At 52.5% G+C, this 15,415-nt stretch overlaps 1 protein-coding gene across 1 annotated transcript in view; it reads right to left on the bottom strand.

Moving 5' to 3' along the window:
- The window catches only part of LOC140133190 (uncharacterized), a 437,171-nt gene that overhangs the window by 51,926 nt on the left and 369,830 nt on the right, over window positions 1-15,415 (bottom strand). The window contains exon 21 of the mRNA XM_072153006.1: window positions 8,831-8,866. Within this exon, the coding sequence (XP_072009107.1) occupies window positions 8,831-8,866 (36 nt within the window). The remainder of the gene's footprint in view (window positions 1-8,830; window positions 8,867-15,415) is intronic.

The following is a 15,415-nucleotide window of genomic DNA, read 5'->3' as shown; positions in this document are numbered from 1 at the left end:
GCGTTGAGTGAAAAGTGGAAACAGAACAAAGGGATTCGTTAAGGGTGAGTGCAGGCATAGGAGTCCGGAGCTGTGGGAAGCTAGTATTTATTTAGAAACGTATATAAAATATTGCTACACCCGTTCTCTTTTAATGGGAACGATAAATGTAATAAAACTGATAAACATAAAACAATTATAAAAAAAACCTTAATTCTAGTTAGATATAATATTTGAGGTAGGCTGTGTTTACGATCACCCTGCCTGCTCGTGTAACATAAGATGTTTCACCACACACATCTGGATTTTCTTCTGATTCTGTCACTATGTTGTTTGTAATTGTGTTTCTCACAACTTGATCTTCAGTTCTCCCTGTCATCTCCTGGCTTATGCTTGCCATCTCATTGTTCTGATAATGTTCAAAGAGCTTTGCATCTTTTTTCTTTTTGATGCCTCCGATTTCTTGGATTTTCTGTTTCCATCAACCGTTTTAATTTTATAAGTCACAGATCTCAGTTTTTGGACAACCTTTGCCTTTTGCCAGTGCTTGTCCTATTTGCTGTTTGTCTTTATCCGCATTGTCACGGTTACACCCGTGATCCTCGGTAGGGATTGAGGGTGCACCCTTGCCTGCTCCCGCGGTCCCCGCTCCCCCAGCCCTCACTTACCTCTCCTGACTCCAGCCTGCACTCTGGCTCCCAGCGTGTAGGCCGCATGCTTCTTCCCTGCAGTAGTGCGCTCCCGCCACTAGGGGGGGGGCGCACGCGGACTTCTCCCAGCCTTAAAGGGCCAGCGTCCTCCTTATTGGCTCTGGCATTCCTGGCTCGGCTATGTAGCCTGGTGACTCCCAGAATCCCCTGCCGGATCTTCAGGTTATTCTACTGGAGAGAAAACCTTCCTGAGCGTTTCCAGACGCCTCTGTGTTTCCGTGTTCCTATGGTGATTCCCGTGTTCTGTGGTGTTCCCGTGTTCCTGGTGTCCTGTGGCGGTCCTGGTGTCTTGTGGTGGTCCTGGTGTCCTGTGGCGGTTCTGCCTGCCATCCCGAGGTCCTGCCTGCCTGCCTTCCCATGGTCCTACCCGCCTGCCTTCCTGTGGTCCTGCCTGCCTTCCCGTGGTCCTGCCTGCCTGCCTTCCCGTGGTCCTGCCTGCCCATGGTTCCCGTGTCCCTACCTTGGCTGCCACCGCGGGCCTAGTCGCACCCGCGGGGCGACCTGGTGACTCCCCGCCGCAGCAAGACCATCCCGCTTTGTGGCGGGCTCTGGCGAAGACCAGGAGTTCACTAAGACTCCACTCCCGGGTTTCAGCTAGTGTTGTTATCCCCCTGCGGTGGTCCAGGGAGTCCACTTACTTAGTCCTAAGGTCCTGTGTCCTGCAAAAGCCATGGACTGTGTCGAGGATCCATACCTGCTACATGGTGACCTTCCGAGCACCCAAAAGGAACTCTTGGACAAACTCGCTGCCACTCTTCGGATGATTGCCTCCCAGCAGCAAGCTCCCACGACTCCTCCCATTGCTGGACCTGAAAATTTTTGCCGGACAAATTTGATGGCGACCCCAAATTGTGCCATAGATTTATTTCCCAGTGCTTACAGCATCTTGAACTATTATCCTCCCAGTACCCCACCGAACGCTCTAAGGTGGCGTTCATCTACTGTCTGTTCTCTGGAGAGGCCCTGACCTGGGCTACCCCTCTTTTGGATAGTGGTGACCCGGACATGGTCTCCCATACCAAGTTCCTGGCAAAAATCCGGTCCAGGTTTGAACCACCTCGTCTGTCCAGCTTAGTCCTGGTGTCCCAAGTGTCTCCACTGCCTCCCAGAGCTGCTCCAGTGACTCTGCAGCTTCCCAGAGCTGCTCCAGTGGCGCCCAAGCCTCCGCAGCTTCCCAGAGCTGCTCCAGCGGCACCCAAGCCTCCGCAGCTTCCCAGAGCTGCTCCAGCAGCGCCTCTGCCTCCGCAGCTTCCCGCAGCTGCTCCAGCAGCGCCCAAGCCTTCGCAGCTTCCCAGAGCTGCTCCAGCGGCGTCCAAGCCTCAACAGCTTCCCAGAGCTGCTTCAGCGGCGCCCAGGCCTCCGCAGCTTCCCAGAGCTGCTCCAGCGGCGCCCAAGCCTGCGCAGCTTCCCAGAGCTGCTCCAGTGGTACCCAAGCCTTCGCAGCTTCCCAGAGTTCCCCGCAGCTGCTCCAGTGGCTCTGCAACTCAACGCAGCTGCTCCAGTGGCTCCGCAGCTCGCCACAGCTGCTCCAGTGGCTCCACAGCTCCCCGCAGCTGCTCCAGTGGCTCCGCAGCTCCCCGCAGCTGCTCCGCAGCTCTCCGCAGGTGCTCCAGTGGCTCCGCAGCTCCTCGCAGCTGCTCCAGTGGCTCCGCAGCTCCCCGCAGCTGCTCCAGTGGCGCTGCAGCTCCCCTCAGCTGCTCCAGAGGCTCCACAGCTTGTCAGTGCTGCTCCAAAGGCTCCACAGCTTGCCAGTGCTGCTCCAGAGGCTCCGCAGCTTGCCAGTGTTGCTCCAGTGGCGCCCCAGACTCCGCAGCTTGCCAGTGCTGCTCCAGTGGCGCCCCAGCCTCGGCAGCTTTCCAGTGCTGCTCCAGTGGTGCCCCAGCCTCCGCAGCTTGCTAGTGCTGCTCCAGTGGTGCCCCAAACTCCGCAGCTTCCCACGACTGTTCCAGTGGCACTCCAGACTCCGCAGCTTGCCAGTGCTGTTTCAGTGGCACCCCAGACTCCGCAGCTTCCCTTGGCTGCTCCGGCCTCCCCTGAGGCCCCTCCAGAGTCTCCACCGGCCTCCCCTGAGGCCGCTCCAGAGTCTCCACCGGCCTCCCCTGAGGCCGCTCCAGAGTCTCCACCGGCCTCCCCTGAGGCCGCTTCAGAGTCTCCACTGGCCTCCCCTGAGGCTGCTCCAGAGTCTCCACCGGCCTCCCCTGAGGCCGCTCCAGTGTCTCCACCGGCCTCCCCTGAGGCAGCTCCAGAGTCTACACCGGCCTCCCCTGAGGCCGCTCCAGTGTCTCCACCGGCCTCCCCTGAGGCCGATCCAGAGTCTACACCGGCCTCCCCTGAGGCCACTCCAGAGTCTCCACCGGCCTCCCCTGAGGCTGCTCCAGAGTCTCCACCGGCCTCCCCTGAGGCCGCTCCAGTGTCTCCACCGGCCTCCCCTGAGGCAGCTCCAGAGTCTACACCTGCCTCCCCTGAGGCCGCTCCAGAGTCTCCACCGGCCTCCCCTGAGGCCGCTCCAGAGTCTCCACCGGCCTCCCCTGAGGCCACTCCAGAGTCTCCACCGGCCTTCCCTGAGCCCGCTCCAGAGTCTCCACCGGCCTCCCCTGAGGCCGCTCCAGAGTCTCCACCGGCCTCCCCTGAGGCCCCTCCAGTGTGCCTAGAGCCGACCCAGCCTGCGGCTTCCACTAGTCTTCCTGGTGTCTTCTCTCCTCCTAAGGTGTCTCTTCACCAAGAAGAATTGGAGGAGGGGAAGAAAGAAGAACAGCGGGCTGAAGAAGAAGAGAAGAGGGGCCCTAAGGGGGGATACTGTCACGGTTACACCCACGATCCTCGGTACGGATTGAGGGTGCACCCTTGTCTGCTGCTGCGGTCCCCGCTCCCCCAGCCCTTACTTACCTCTCCTGGCTCCGGCCTGCACTCTGGTTACCAGCGTGAAGGTCGCATGCTTCTTCCTTGCAGTCGTGCGCTCCCGCCACTAGGGGGGCGCGCTCGGATTTCTCCCAGCCTTAAAGGCCCAGCGTCTCCTTATTGGCTCTGGCATTCCTGGCTCGGCTGTATAGCCTGCCGGATCTTCAGGTCATTCTACTGGAGAGAAAGCCTATCTGAGCGTTTCCAGACGCCTCTTTGTTTCCGTGTTCCTATGGTGATTCCCGTGTTCCATGTTGTTCCCGTGTTCTGTGGTGTTCCCGTGTTCCTTGTGTCCTGCCTGCCATCTGAGGTCCTGCCTGCCATCCGAGGTCCTGCTTGCCATCCGAGGTCCTGCCTGCCATCCGAGGTCCTGCCTGCCATCCGAGGTCCTGCCTGCCATCCTGAGGTCCTGCCTGCCATCCCGAGGTCCTGCCTGCCATCCCGTGGTCCTGCCTGCCTGCCATCCCAAGGTCCTGCCTGGCTGCCTTCCCGTGGTCCTGCCTGCCTTCCCGTGGTCCTGCCTGCCTTCCCGTAGTCCTGCCTGCCTTCCCGTAGTCCTGCCTGCCTTCCCGTGGTCCTGGCTGCCTGCCTTCCCGTGGTCCTGTCTGCCTGCCTTCCCGTGGTCCTGCCTGCCATCCCATGGTCCTGCCTGCCATCCCGTGATCCTGCCTGCCATCCCGTGATCCTGCCTGCCTTCCCGTGGTCCTGCCTGCCTCCCCGTGTCCCTACCTTGGCTACCACCGCGGGCCTAGACGCACCCGCGGAGCGACCTGGTGACTCCCCGCCGCAGCAAGACCATCACGCTTTGCGGCAGGCTCTGGCGGGAGTCCACTCAGTCCTAAAGGACTATTCCCAGGGACTGTGACACGCACATTACCGTTCCTCTGAAGTTCAGGCAGATCTTTTCCCGATTTGTTATAATAGAAAGCTAGACTTTCCTCAGGTGATTGGCAACTTGTTTAACAAGCTCTGGCTTTAGCAGATGACTAGCAATTGGTAAAAGTGTCCTGGTTTGATCGGGGGCGTGGCCTGCAGCCGACATGAGCGGACGCATGTAACTGAGCTCCGTCAGCTACCTGGGGTTTTTCCATTTATCCTGCCGAAATCACCTGCAGCCATGCCTGGAGCAAGATCCAAGGGGGCCCCGGTAAGAGGGGCTTCGGGCGGAATGAAAAATCTAACACCGCCAGCGGAAGCGGAGCGCCTGAAAGTGTTCGCCCGCACGGGTCCACAACGCGGCCCTGTTCCCGCCGAAAGTCGCGCCTCTACTCCACCACGAGAGGAACAGGCCGCCAACATGGAGGACATCGACGGAGAACCCACACTGAGAGAGGTCACTGCACAGCTCCTCACAGCTATACAGGAGTCCACTACTGCCCTGACAACCAGAATTGAGGAGGTTAAAATTGATGTGGGCCTTATCAGAAACGACATGCAGAAGTTAAGGGAGCGAGTCACAGAAACGGAGACCCGAATCTCCCAGATAGAGGACACTTCAGCTCCGGTACCTGGGCGCATACGAGCACTTGAACAGCTGGCTAACCAGTGGATGCAGAGAGCGGAGGATACCGAAAACCGGCTGAGGCGCAATAATTTCAGAATCTTGGGCCTGCCGGAACGTGCTGAGGGCAGAGACCCGGTGGCCTTCATGGAATCCTGGCTCAAAGAAGTTCTACCTGAGGCCTCAGTATCGGCATTGTATGCTGTTGAGCGTGCCCACAGAGTCCCGGCTCGGCCCCCTCCTCCGGGATCCAGACCAAGGCCGATGCTAGCACGATTGATCAGCAGCAAAGACCGAGACGCCATGTTACAAGCTGCCAGACGCAAAGGCCCTTTCCAGTATCAGAACTCATTTCCATCTTCCATTTCCATCTTCCCCGATTTCTCGGCAGCCCTGCAGAAATCCAGGGCATCGTTCTTGAGTGTTAAAAAGCGCCTCCGAGATTTGCGCCCCGGAAGAAGCCTTGCCGGCGAAACCCTGGGTCGGGCGGAGAGAAAGCTAGCGTCCCGTTATGTGAATTTGTGATATGCGCATTTTTATTGGATTTTTTTACAATATAATAAAGGAGGAGAATGAGAACGTGATGGTGCTAGTCTGAATGGTGACATACTTTCAGCAGGAGAAATTGAAGATTGGTGCTGTTCATCGAAGTTTTAGAAATCTTGGAGCTCCGGTCATAGTGAAAATATTTTTCTCTATTTTGTGGTCTTATACATACTGATCAAGCTGGCTTTATGCCAGGACGAAGCACATCTGACAACTTAAGGCGGGCTCAGATACTGACACAGATTGGAGTAGCCGGGAAGAAAGACTGGGCCTTGGCGTCTCTTGACGCCGCTAAGGCCTTTGATTCTGTAGAGTGGCCATTTCTACTAACAACGCTTGAAAGTTTTGGTATTGGAACGACTTTTATCAATTGGGTCTCGCTGTTGTATGAGTCCCCCAGTGCTTCCATATCGCTTAATGGACAGTCATCCCCCAGCTTTGAACTTGGAAGGGGCACTCGACAGGGATGTCCCCTGTCGCCTCTTCTTTTTGCCTTGGCCATAGAGCCCCTGGCCATACGCATTCGTAATGATCCCACATACAAGGGTATGGTACTGGCAGAGAGAGAGGAGAGATTGGCTTTATATGCCGACGATCTTCTTCTATTGATGTCTGACCCAGACACATCCCTCCCAAGAGCTATTCAATTGATAGATGACTTTGGAGCAGTTTCTGGACTCCTCATCAACTGGTCCATGTCCAATGTAATGTTTATATCACCAAAAAGAATTAACATCCCACAATATGTTTGTAATTTGGAGGTGTCTGACAAATTTAAATACTTGGGAATTGTCATAACCAGAGACTCTACTAGATCACTAGAGTTAAATGTTAACCCTCTCTTAAACTTATTTAAAGACAAATTCAAGACTTGGTCTAGCCTACCACTATCAGTACCGGGCAGGATTAATCTGGTGAAGATGGTGGTGTTACCAAAATGCCTATATGTTCTACAGTACATATATACTCCCGTCCCGCATTCCTTTTTTAAAGCCCTAGATTCCCTATTAATAAATTTTACATGGGGTTCCTCCAGAGCTAAGCTACAACGCCCCAAGGAATTAGCAGGCATGGCAATGCCGAATATATTTCTATATTATTTAGCTGGCCAACTCAAATTCTTGGGCCCATGGCTAGGGCATGAAAGCCTAAATCCTCCAGAGCTACACCTAGCAACTCACCTGTATCAGCGTTCCTTATGGGGGGTGCTGGAGAGCACTAGTACGTTTGATGGGAGGCTCCTGCCAGTACATCACACGGCACGAAAAGTGTGGAGAGCGGCCAAGAACATTGACCCGGTAGAAGGTACCATAGCCCAAACACCATTATGGGGCAACTCCACCCTCCCGCATCTAGTAGAACTACAGGAGAGTCACTTTTGGTCAGGGTTGGGGATACATACAATAGCAGATCTGTATGTCAATGACACATTAGTTACCTTTGACGCCCTACGGGAGCGCTGTGATTTGCCTCACAGGCAGTTTTATAGGTACCTACAACTCAGGCATGCCTTGTCGGCGCAGTTTCCCAGTTCAGACCTACGCATCTCTAGATATCCATTGATAGGGGTAATCCGATCCCAGAGCCCAGCTGGGCTTGTTTCCCTTATTTACTCACACCTGATCAATGCAAAGGCTACCTCTACGCCACTGCAGGCTATTGAGAGATGGCATACTTTAATGCCTAGCTTGGATGCAGCACAATTGGAAGAAGTCTGTCAGTCACACTTACATGTGTCGCCGGCGGTAAATAATAAGATGATACAATTGCACATCATTCATCAAAGTTATTTGACCCCCCTGAGACTCTTCAAAATGGGGCGTATCAGAGAATTGTCTGAAAGTCAGAAAATGGTACAATGGTAGTGGGTGGAATGCAGTTCTTGTGTTTTGTAGATAATCTGACACATGTTCACAGACTATTGGGTCTGTTTCAAATAGCTTTAACACATACCAAATAAACTCAAACTTTGGATTTTTTCTTTTGGAGTTTTTCTAGTGTATTTACTTCCATTATTATACCCGCTTTCTTTTTTGTTTGTGCTGTCAATGCTGTATTGAGAGAGCTTACAAGTTGGGTACTGTCCATACAGTGCTGATGTTTGCTGCATTATAGAGTACACAACCACCATTTACTACTAGCACTGTTCACAGCAGCTAGCAGCTTAGCTTTCAGTGCCACAGGGAAGTGTTTTTTTTTATTTAAATTACTATGACAGCTGGGAGATTTAGGAGACTCCCAGGCCTGTCAGTCAGCAATCTCTATTAAACTCTGTCAGGGAAACTGATAAGTGTGCCCCAATGACACCAAGCCTTGGCTCCTAGCAGTCTAATGACAGATGTCTGCTGTAGAATACCAATATAATCCCTACTTACCAAGAAGCCCTGACATTGATGCATGTTAAGAAAATTCTTGGTGGGATACAGACAAAAATGCATAATTTCTGGCACCAGTTTTTAGATTTTGTCTTTACAACATAGACTGTATGGGGTACTTAACGTGACAATTGGAAATATTGGATAATTCTATAAAAAGCTATATAAAATATGTGTATTTTTATTTATTATTTTCAAATCTTTTCTATGATACATTTCCTTTTTAAAATATTTTTGTCCTTCTAGGATACTGGTGGCGAACTTATGGCACTCAGAGCCCTCTCTGTGGGCACTGAGGCCATCACCGCAGCATAGAGTTCACCAAACAGTACTCAGGGTTTCCTCCTGTAGTCCCAAGCAGCCCAGGATGTGCTCAGTGCAATTTTAAAACACATCTTGAGAGAGATGGTGTAGAGGAGGTCCGATTAACATTGAGGCTCTTGATCTAGTCCCACAATGCTTCCTGGTCAGAGGGCCCTGGAGGGAAGCTTTAATAATAATCTGGATTACACCTGGCATTGGTGTCCTAAAATGCCAATATTAAGTTAGCAATAAGTAGCAGATTGAATTGCCATATTGGCACTTTGCCATAAGTAAGTGGCTTCTTGGTCACAGTTTCGGCACTTGGACTCGTAAAGGTTTGTGATCACTGTTCGAGATGTGTTGTACAAGAATTGTAATCACAGCATTATTTTCTTATTAAGGCAAGTATAAAGTTACATACTGCTGTAGCAGATTGTATTTTTAATAAAAAAAAACACAATAACATCAATAATCAGTTACAATAAGGTTGATGAATAATATAAAAGTAATATTGTTACCGGAAATCCTGGAAAACCAACTTCTCCAGGGTCACCCTATGAAAATAGATGAGAAGAGAATTGCTGTTAGTTTGAGACATGAAATTTATCTTTCTGCTGCAGATCAGTAGTCTACTGTTACACTGTGTATATGCATCCCCAGTTATCATGTATATGGAGTAGACTGTGTCTTTCTTCACGAAACAACCTGTTTACTCATCCCTCCTATTACCCTGCAAGCACTATATACTAATATACAGGCTACTCTATAGTACTATTCACCTTGTACTCTGTATATAAGATAGCTAGAAGCATGTACCAACGATCACATGTAAACTAACAGAAAAACAGTACAGTAAAATCTAAAAAGTGACATTATAGTTACTACAATATTCCAAATAATCAATTTCAAATACATCAATGGTCAAGTGTAGAAATATCCAGCACCTATTGTACTTGCAATACTTAAAAGTTCCTATGCAATAAGTGGATGTTTAAGGCTAGGGATCTTTGTGACAATCGCTTGTGCAACACCCTCGCCGATGCAAGGCAGAGGAGTGGTTGCGAATACGTCCCACCATGTAGCTTGCAGCCTGTGTAGGGTCTGATTAGCCTCACAGCATGTCACTACATAACACAGATGAACTCTGCAGTGGTAGATCCGGCCTGGTAAGGCAGGAGTTCTGCCTGGTAAGGCAGGAGTTAATTGCTTTATGTGATGTCATATGTGTCAGCCAATCACAGGTGTTATACTTTGTCTCTGTGAGCTGAGCTGTGAGCTGAGATGTAATTGGAGGAGTAGCCACCACCTGACCAGGGGAGTAAGAAGATCCCTGGAAACTTCCAGAAGAAGTTAGTCCTCTCTCAGAAGAGAGTGCAGTGTGAGGAGAGAGTTCACTCTCTCAGATTAGAGACTCAGAGGAGTCTGTGCAGTCAGCACACCAGACCAAGAGCAGGTGAGCCTAGCCCCAACCTGAAGAGTGAAGCTAATAGCTAGTTAGTGAGGAAAGGGGTATCACCCTACCTTTAAGGGTGATACCTGAAGCAATCCAGGATAAAGCTGAAGCATCCTATTAGGACACAGCTATCTCCCAGCCTGCCCTCTGCATCCAGGCTGAGAATCCCTCCTGTGGCTCCCTCCAACTTGCATCTCAGCACTCCACTACTCTGTTAAAGGCACGTTGCTGCGGTTCCTGTCGGTTCCAATAAAGAACTGTAAGTTGTTTTTGTTCAACCTCTGCCTCCGTCTGGTCCCTGCTACTACGGCTGCCATCATCACAGGCACCCTGTCCCCCACACAGAGATTCATACTCTAGACACCAAAGGGTTGCCCCAGGGAGATCCGCTCATCATTTCTTGCCAACACCACCCTGCTGGAGACCTGCCAGGCTGTAGGACAGCCCTCCGGTTCCCCATACCAAGCACCGTGACACTAGCGTGCCTAGGCCGCAACCGCCAGCCACTCAGGTACTGCGGGCCCCGGCTGACTCCAGGCCCCGAGAAAAGGCTAGGCCCCGGTGGGGGATGTTGCAAGTGGCGTCACGAACCACAGGATATATACTTCTGTGCCTTATTCTGGCACTATAGACTGTACTTTATTACAAAGACTGTGCTGCCTAACCCTGCTGCCATCCGGGTTTAGGCCCAAGTGAATGTGTGTATTACTACTTTGAACTGTGTTATACTGCTGCCACGTGCTGTCGAGCTCCGCTCCAGCACTCAAGAGGGTTAATCGGCCATCTTGGATTTCGGCGCAGGCCGCGCCTGAAGCCTGCCAGCAGCAGTGTCCTGCGACTGGAGGAGAACACCGCTGAGCATCACCGAGCCCCTGCTGCCTGCCGGACATGGGGAACGGAGTCCTTCATGCACCGGAGCTGTCCTGTCACCGCGGCTGATCCTGAGTGAGTACCGCTGGGGAAGTTAAAGGGGGGTAGAGATTGTTTCCGACGCTAGGTTATTGGCTCAGCTCCCAGGGAATAGTGACTGTGTCTTAAAGTGCCCACGTCCCATTCTAGCCATCGCCCATAGCAACGGACATTGTGTAACCCTACAGGCTTCCCTCAGCTAGGCCAGTCATGTCCGCTCAGGACGAAGATACGGGACTGGAGCAAGTCCCGTCCCCTGGTCCCTCCTCAGGGTACCGGAGCATGTTAAGTCCTCCAGAGAGTCCCTTCAGCCCTGCTAGAGCTAGTGTCCCTGGGACCCCCACCATGATGCCTCTGACTATGCCCTACTATCCGTGGGCCCCCTGGTTACCCCACTACGAGGGAGAATCACACCGTCTCCCTGAATTCAGAGACAAGTTGTTAGCCACCTTGGCCCTGTACCCGTTCACAGAGGAACAGAAAGTGGGCATCCTAACCGGGCAGTTGAAAGGACCCGCTCTCCGGGAAGTCAAGTCTTGGCCCCGAGAACAGTGTCAGAATGTGGTACAAATTCTTGATAGGCTGTGCAACACCTTTGACAAGTGTACTGCCTCAGAGTTGAAGCAGCGATTCTTCGGGGAAAGACAGAAGCCCCAAGAGTCCCTCCGAGACTTTGCCCTCTCCCCACAGGAGACATGGAAGGCCATAACCCGTCTTGATCCCAAAGACGCTGAAACCTCTGACCAAACCCTGAGGGAACAATTCATTAATGGACTTGTTGATAGAAATCAAAGGTGTCAACTAAAGATCATCTCTTCTCAACATGCCCAGGCCTCCTTTCTTGAGTTTAAGGAAATTGCCATTGACATATTAGGGGACCGACTGCCTACTGGACCGCAGAAAGAGCCTGAATCCGTGGAAATGGAGGAATCTGCTCTAGCTTGCCATCCAACGCAGTCGACATCACCTACTCCTGCGGCTACGGAAGTTGCTGACTTAGCAGGACAGGTCTCTAATCTGGCAGACACCCTGCATAAAATACTCGATCGGTTGACCCAGTTGGAAGTGACTGTCTCCGCTATGAGGAAGAAACCTCCAGAGAACTCTGTACGGTCAGCTACCCCTCGTGACTCCCCGGCCAAACAGCGCCCAAGAGAAGCGAAGTCGTTAAGCACCTGGAGTCAGAAGGAACCCCGCCAGCGGTGCAGCTACTGCCGTAAATATGGGCATGAAGAGGATGGATGTCGTCAGTTAAACGACAAACCCTTGGAGCTAAGGGACGACCTCCAAGGGAAGAACCTGTAAGTCCCTGAGATGCCAACTGGATGCCCAGGTTCGTGGGGACTCGCCCCATGGTTCATGTAATCATCAACGGAGTTACCCTACCGGCCTTAATTGATACCGGCTCTCAAGTGACCACCCTCCGGAGTGCTGCCTTCGAGAAATGCCGAGGAGGAGCATCCTTAGTCTAGCCGCCAGGAGCCTAGTCACTGTATCCCGAGGACAAGTACCCATTCGATTACTAAATGTGGGAGACTCCCCAGTGGATCTGAGAAAGTACCAAGCCGTAGCCACTCTCTTCAGCGTCCATCCTGAAGACTTGGTGGAAACCTCTCTGTCTGCCTCCCAACAGTTGGAACTGAAGCAAAGTGCTGAAGGTGAGCCTGCCGAGCAATCCTGGTGGCTTGAGCTCAATATTGGAGACGACGATTTTACTCCTGCAGACCAAGTACAAGGTGTCCTGGATGTCGTTATGAAGCACCACCAGGCCTTCAGCAAACACCCACTGGATTTTGGGCAGACTACCCTGATCCAACATACCATCCCTACTGGCTCTCATCCCCCTATCAAGGAGCGATACCGGCCCATACCTCCAGCCCGCTACCAAGAGGTGAAGAAGCTGGTACAAGAGATGAAGACAGCCAATGTTATCCGGGAAAGTCACAGCCCATGGGCTGCCCCGCTGGTCCTTGTGAAAAAGAAGGATGGAACCCTTCGATTCTGTGTTGACTATAGGAAGATCAACAATATCACCCACAAGGATGCCTATCCTCTGCCTCGAATCGAGGAATCCCTCGCAGCCCTAGGGTCAGCTGCCTACTTCTCTACCCTGGACCTGACCAGTGGCTACTGGTAAGTGGCCATGGCGCCAGAAGACAGAGAGAAGACGGCTTTCACCACCCCAATGGGCCTGTTCGAGTTCAACAACATGCCGTTCGGGCTATGCAACGCCCCAGGCACATTTCAACGGCTGATGGAGAGATGTTTGGGTCATCGCAACTTCGAGACCGTCCTGCTATATTTGGACGACATCATCATCTACTCCAAGACTTATGAAGACCACCTCCACCATCTGGCTGAAGTCTTCCAAATCCTGACCCAACATGGGTTGAAGGTCAAGCCATCCAAGTGCCACCTGCTACAACCTGGGACATGTGGTGAGCGCTCATGGAATTGAGCCAGATCCAGAGAAGATTGCAGCTGTCCACGACTGGCCTACCCCATCAACCGTACGGGACATCAAAAGCTTCCTGGGATTTGCCAGTTATTACAGGCGTTTCATCCCGAAGTTTGCCCAGCTGGCGGCTCCCCTGCAAGAGCTTCTAAGGGGCCTGCCAAAAGAGAGCCAACGTTCCCGAGTATCCATTGAGTGGACGGCCGAACGAGAAGCTGCCTTCCAGATGCTCAAGCAACGGTTGACTGAGCCTCCGGTGTTGGGATATCCAGACTACAGTCTGCCTTTCACCCTATACACTGATGCCAGCAAGCAAGGCCTAGGGGCTGTACTATCCCAGCTCCAAAACGGAACTGAAAGGGTCATAGTCTACGCCAGCCGTTCCCTCCGAGAACCGGAGCAAAACGACCAGAACTACAGTTCCTTCAAGTTGGAGTTTCTGGCGTTAGTCTGGGCTGTGACCGAAAAGTTCAAGGACTACCTGGCTGCATCATTCTTCACTGTCTTCACAGACAATAATCCCTTGGCGCATCTGAACACCGCTCGTCTTGGAGCACTGGAACAACGGTGGGCCTCCAGACTTGCCAACTTCAACTTCACCATCAAGTACCGGGCTGGTAAGACCAATGACAACGCCGATGCTCTGTCCCGTCTCCCTGACCAGTGGGAGGGACCCTCCACGGATGCTCAGTGGGAAGATGTCGAGATGCCAGCGTTCTATGCCCGGTTTGTGCGTCAAGATGCCCAGAGAGTTTACTCCTTACCGTCAGAGGCAGCGCCAGCTACTCCTCGAGAAGAGTCAGAGCCCCCTGCGGAAAAGGACCTCTGGATAAGTCTTCAGGCTGATAGCCGCGCCATAGGAGAAGTAATGGACTATCTCTCTAGTGGGCGAGTGCCTGAAAGAATCCGCCGCAGAAGAGCTGATGGAGAACTGTCTCAATTGTGGCGCCAGAGAAAGACTCTGAACGTGCATCAGGGCCTGCTAAAGAGAAGAACTCTGGACCCTATCACTTATGACCGGCTGTACCAGATTGTGATTCCCAGGAGGGACGCCAAGATAGTACTGGAAATGTACCATGACCAGTCCGGACACTTTGGCGCTCAGAAGACTGAAGCCACCCTCCGAAGGCGCTTCTACTGGGTCAACATGAAGCCCGACATCGAAGCCTGGTGTCGGGAATGCCCAGCCTGCGCCATCACTCGAGGAGAGCGACACAATCAAAGGGCCCCTCTACATCCCATTGTGAGCCAACGGCCCTTAGAGATCCTGGCATTGGATCATGTGAAGTTGGAGCCCAGCAGATCCGGTCACAGTTATGCTCTCACGATCATCGACCACTATACCAAATTTGTGGTTGCAGTACCTGTCAGAGATCTATCTGCAAGGACCACCGCAGCGGCCCTGTGGAAGAGCTTCATCCTCCCCTATGGCTGTCCGGACCAGATCCTTACAGACCAAGGAACAGCATTCGAGTCCCAAGTCTTCCAGGAGCTGTGCACTCTATATGGCTGCAAAAAGCTGAGGACCACAGCCTATCATCCCCAAGGCAACGGGCTTTGCGAAAAGATGAATCAGACTCTAATCAACATGCTGAGGACTCTGACCCCTGCAAAAAGGGCTGACTGGCCAAAACTGTTGCCCGAATTAGTGTACCTGTACAACAATACCACTCATTGCTCCACAGGATACACCCCGTATTATCTGATGTTCGGGAGACACGGCCATCTCCCTGCTGATATGACCTGGGACATGGAGTTCCCTGATTCCCAGTCTTTACTCCCCCAGACTGACTGGGTTCACGAACACCAGAGGCGCCTGGCGGATGCCAGAGAAGTTGTGGATCTGCGGTTGGAAGAGGCCCGAGAGAAACAAAAAAGGGACTTCGATCGTAATGCCTGTGCTGAGCCTCTTGCCCCAGGAGATCGAGTGTGGCTGCGCAACAACCATCCCACTAGTAAGCTAGATGGGCGTTGGGAGCGTGAGCCATACCTAGTTAGGGACAGTCTCTCCCCTGAAGTCTACGAGATTTCAAGAGGAGACCGTCCACTACTCCGGGTACATAGGAACCGGCTGAAGAGATGTCTTCGTCCTTTTGCCCCTATGTCCACACCTCTCACCTCGACCCCCAACTTACAGACCTCCTTGTGTTCACCTACCCCCAGTTTCTTAGAACTTGTGACTGTGCCTCAACTCTGTTTTGTTTCCACTCCAGTAAGAGGTACCCCAGAGAGACCATCATCCCCACCGCAGTCTCCAATACTGCTGCCTGTGGAGGATGATCCGGC

The sequence above is a fragment of the Engystomops pustulosus genome, chromosome 5 (genome assembly GCF_040894005.1).
Source record: "Engystomops pustulosus chromosome 5, aEngPut4.maternal, whole genome shotgun sequence".
Taxonomy (NCBI): Eukaryota; Metazoa; Chordata; class Amphibia; order Anura; family Leptodactylidae; genus Engystomops; species Engystomops pustulosus.
Note: the sequence above shows the minus strand (reverse complement) of the source record. Positions and strands in the feature narration are given on the sequence as shown.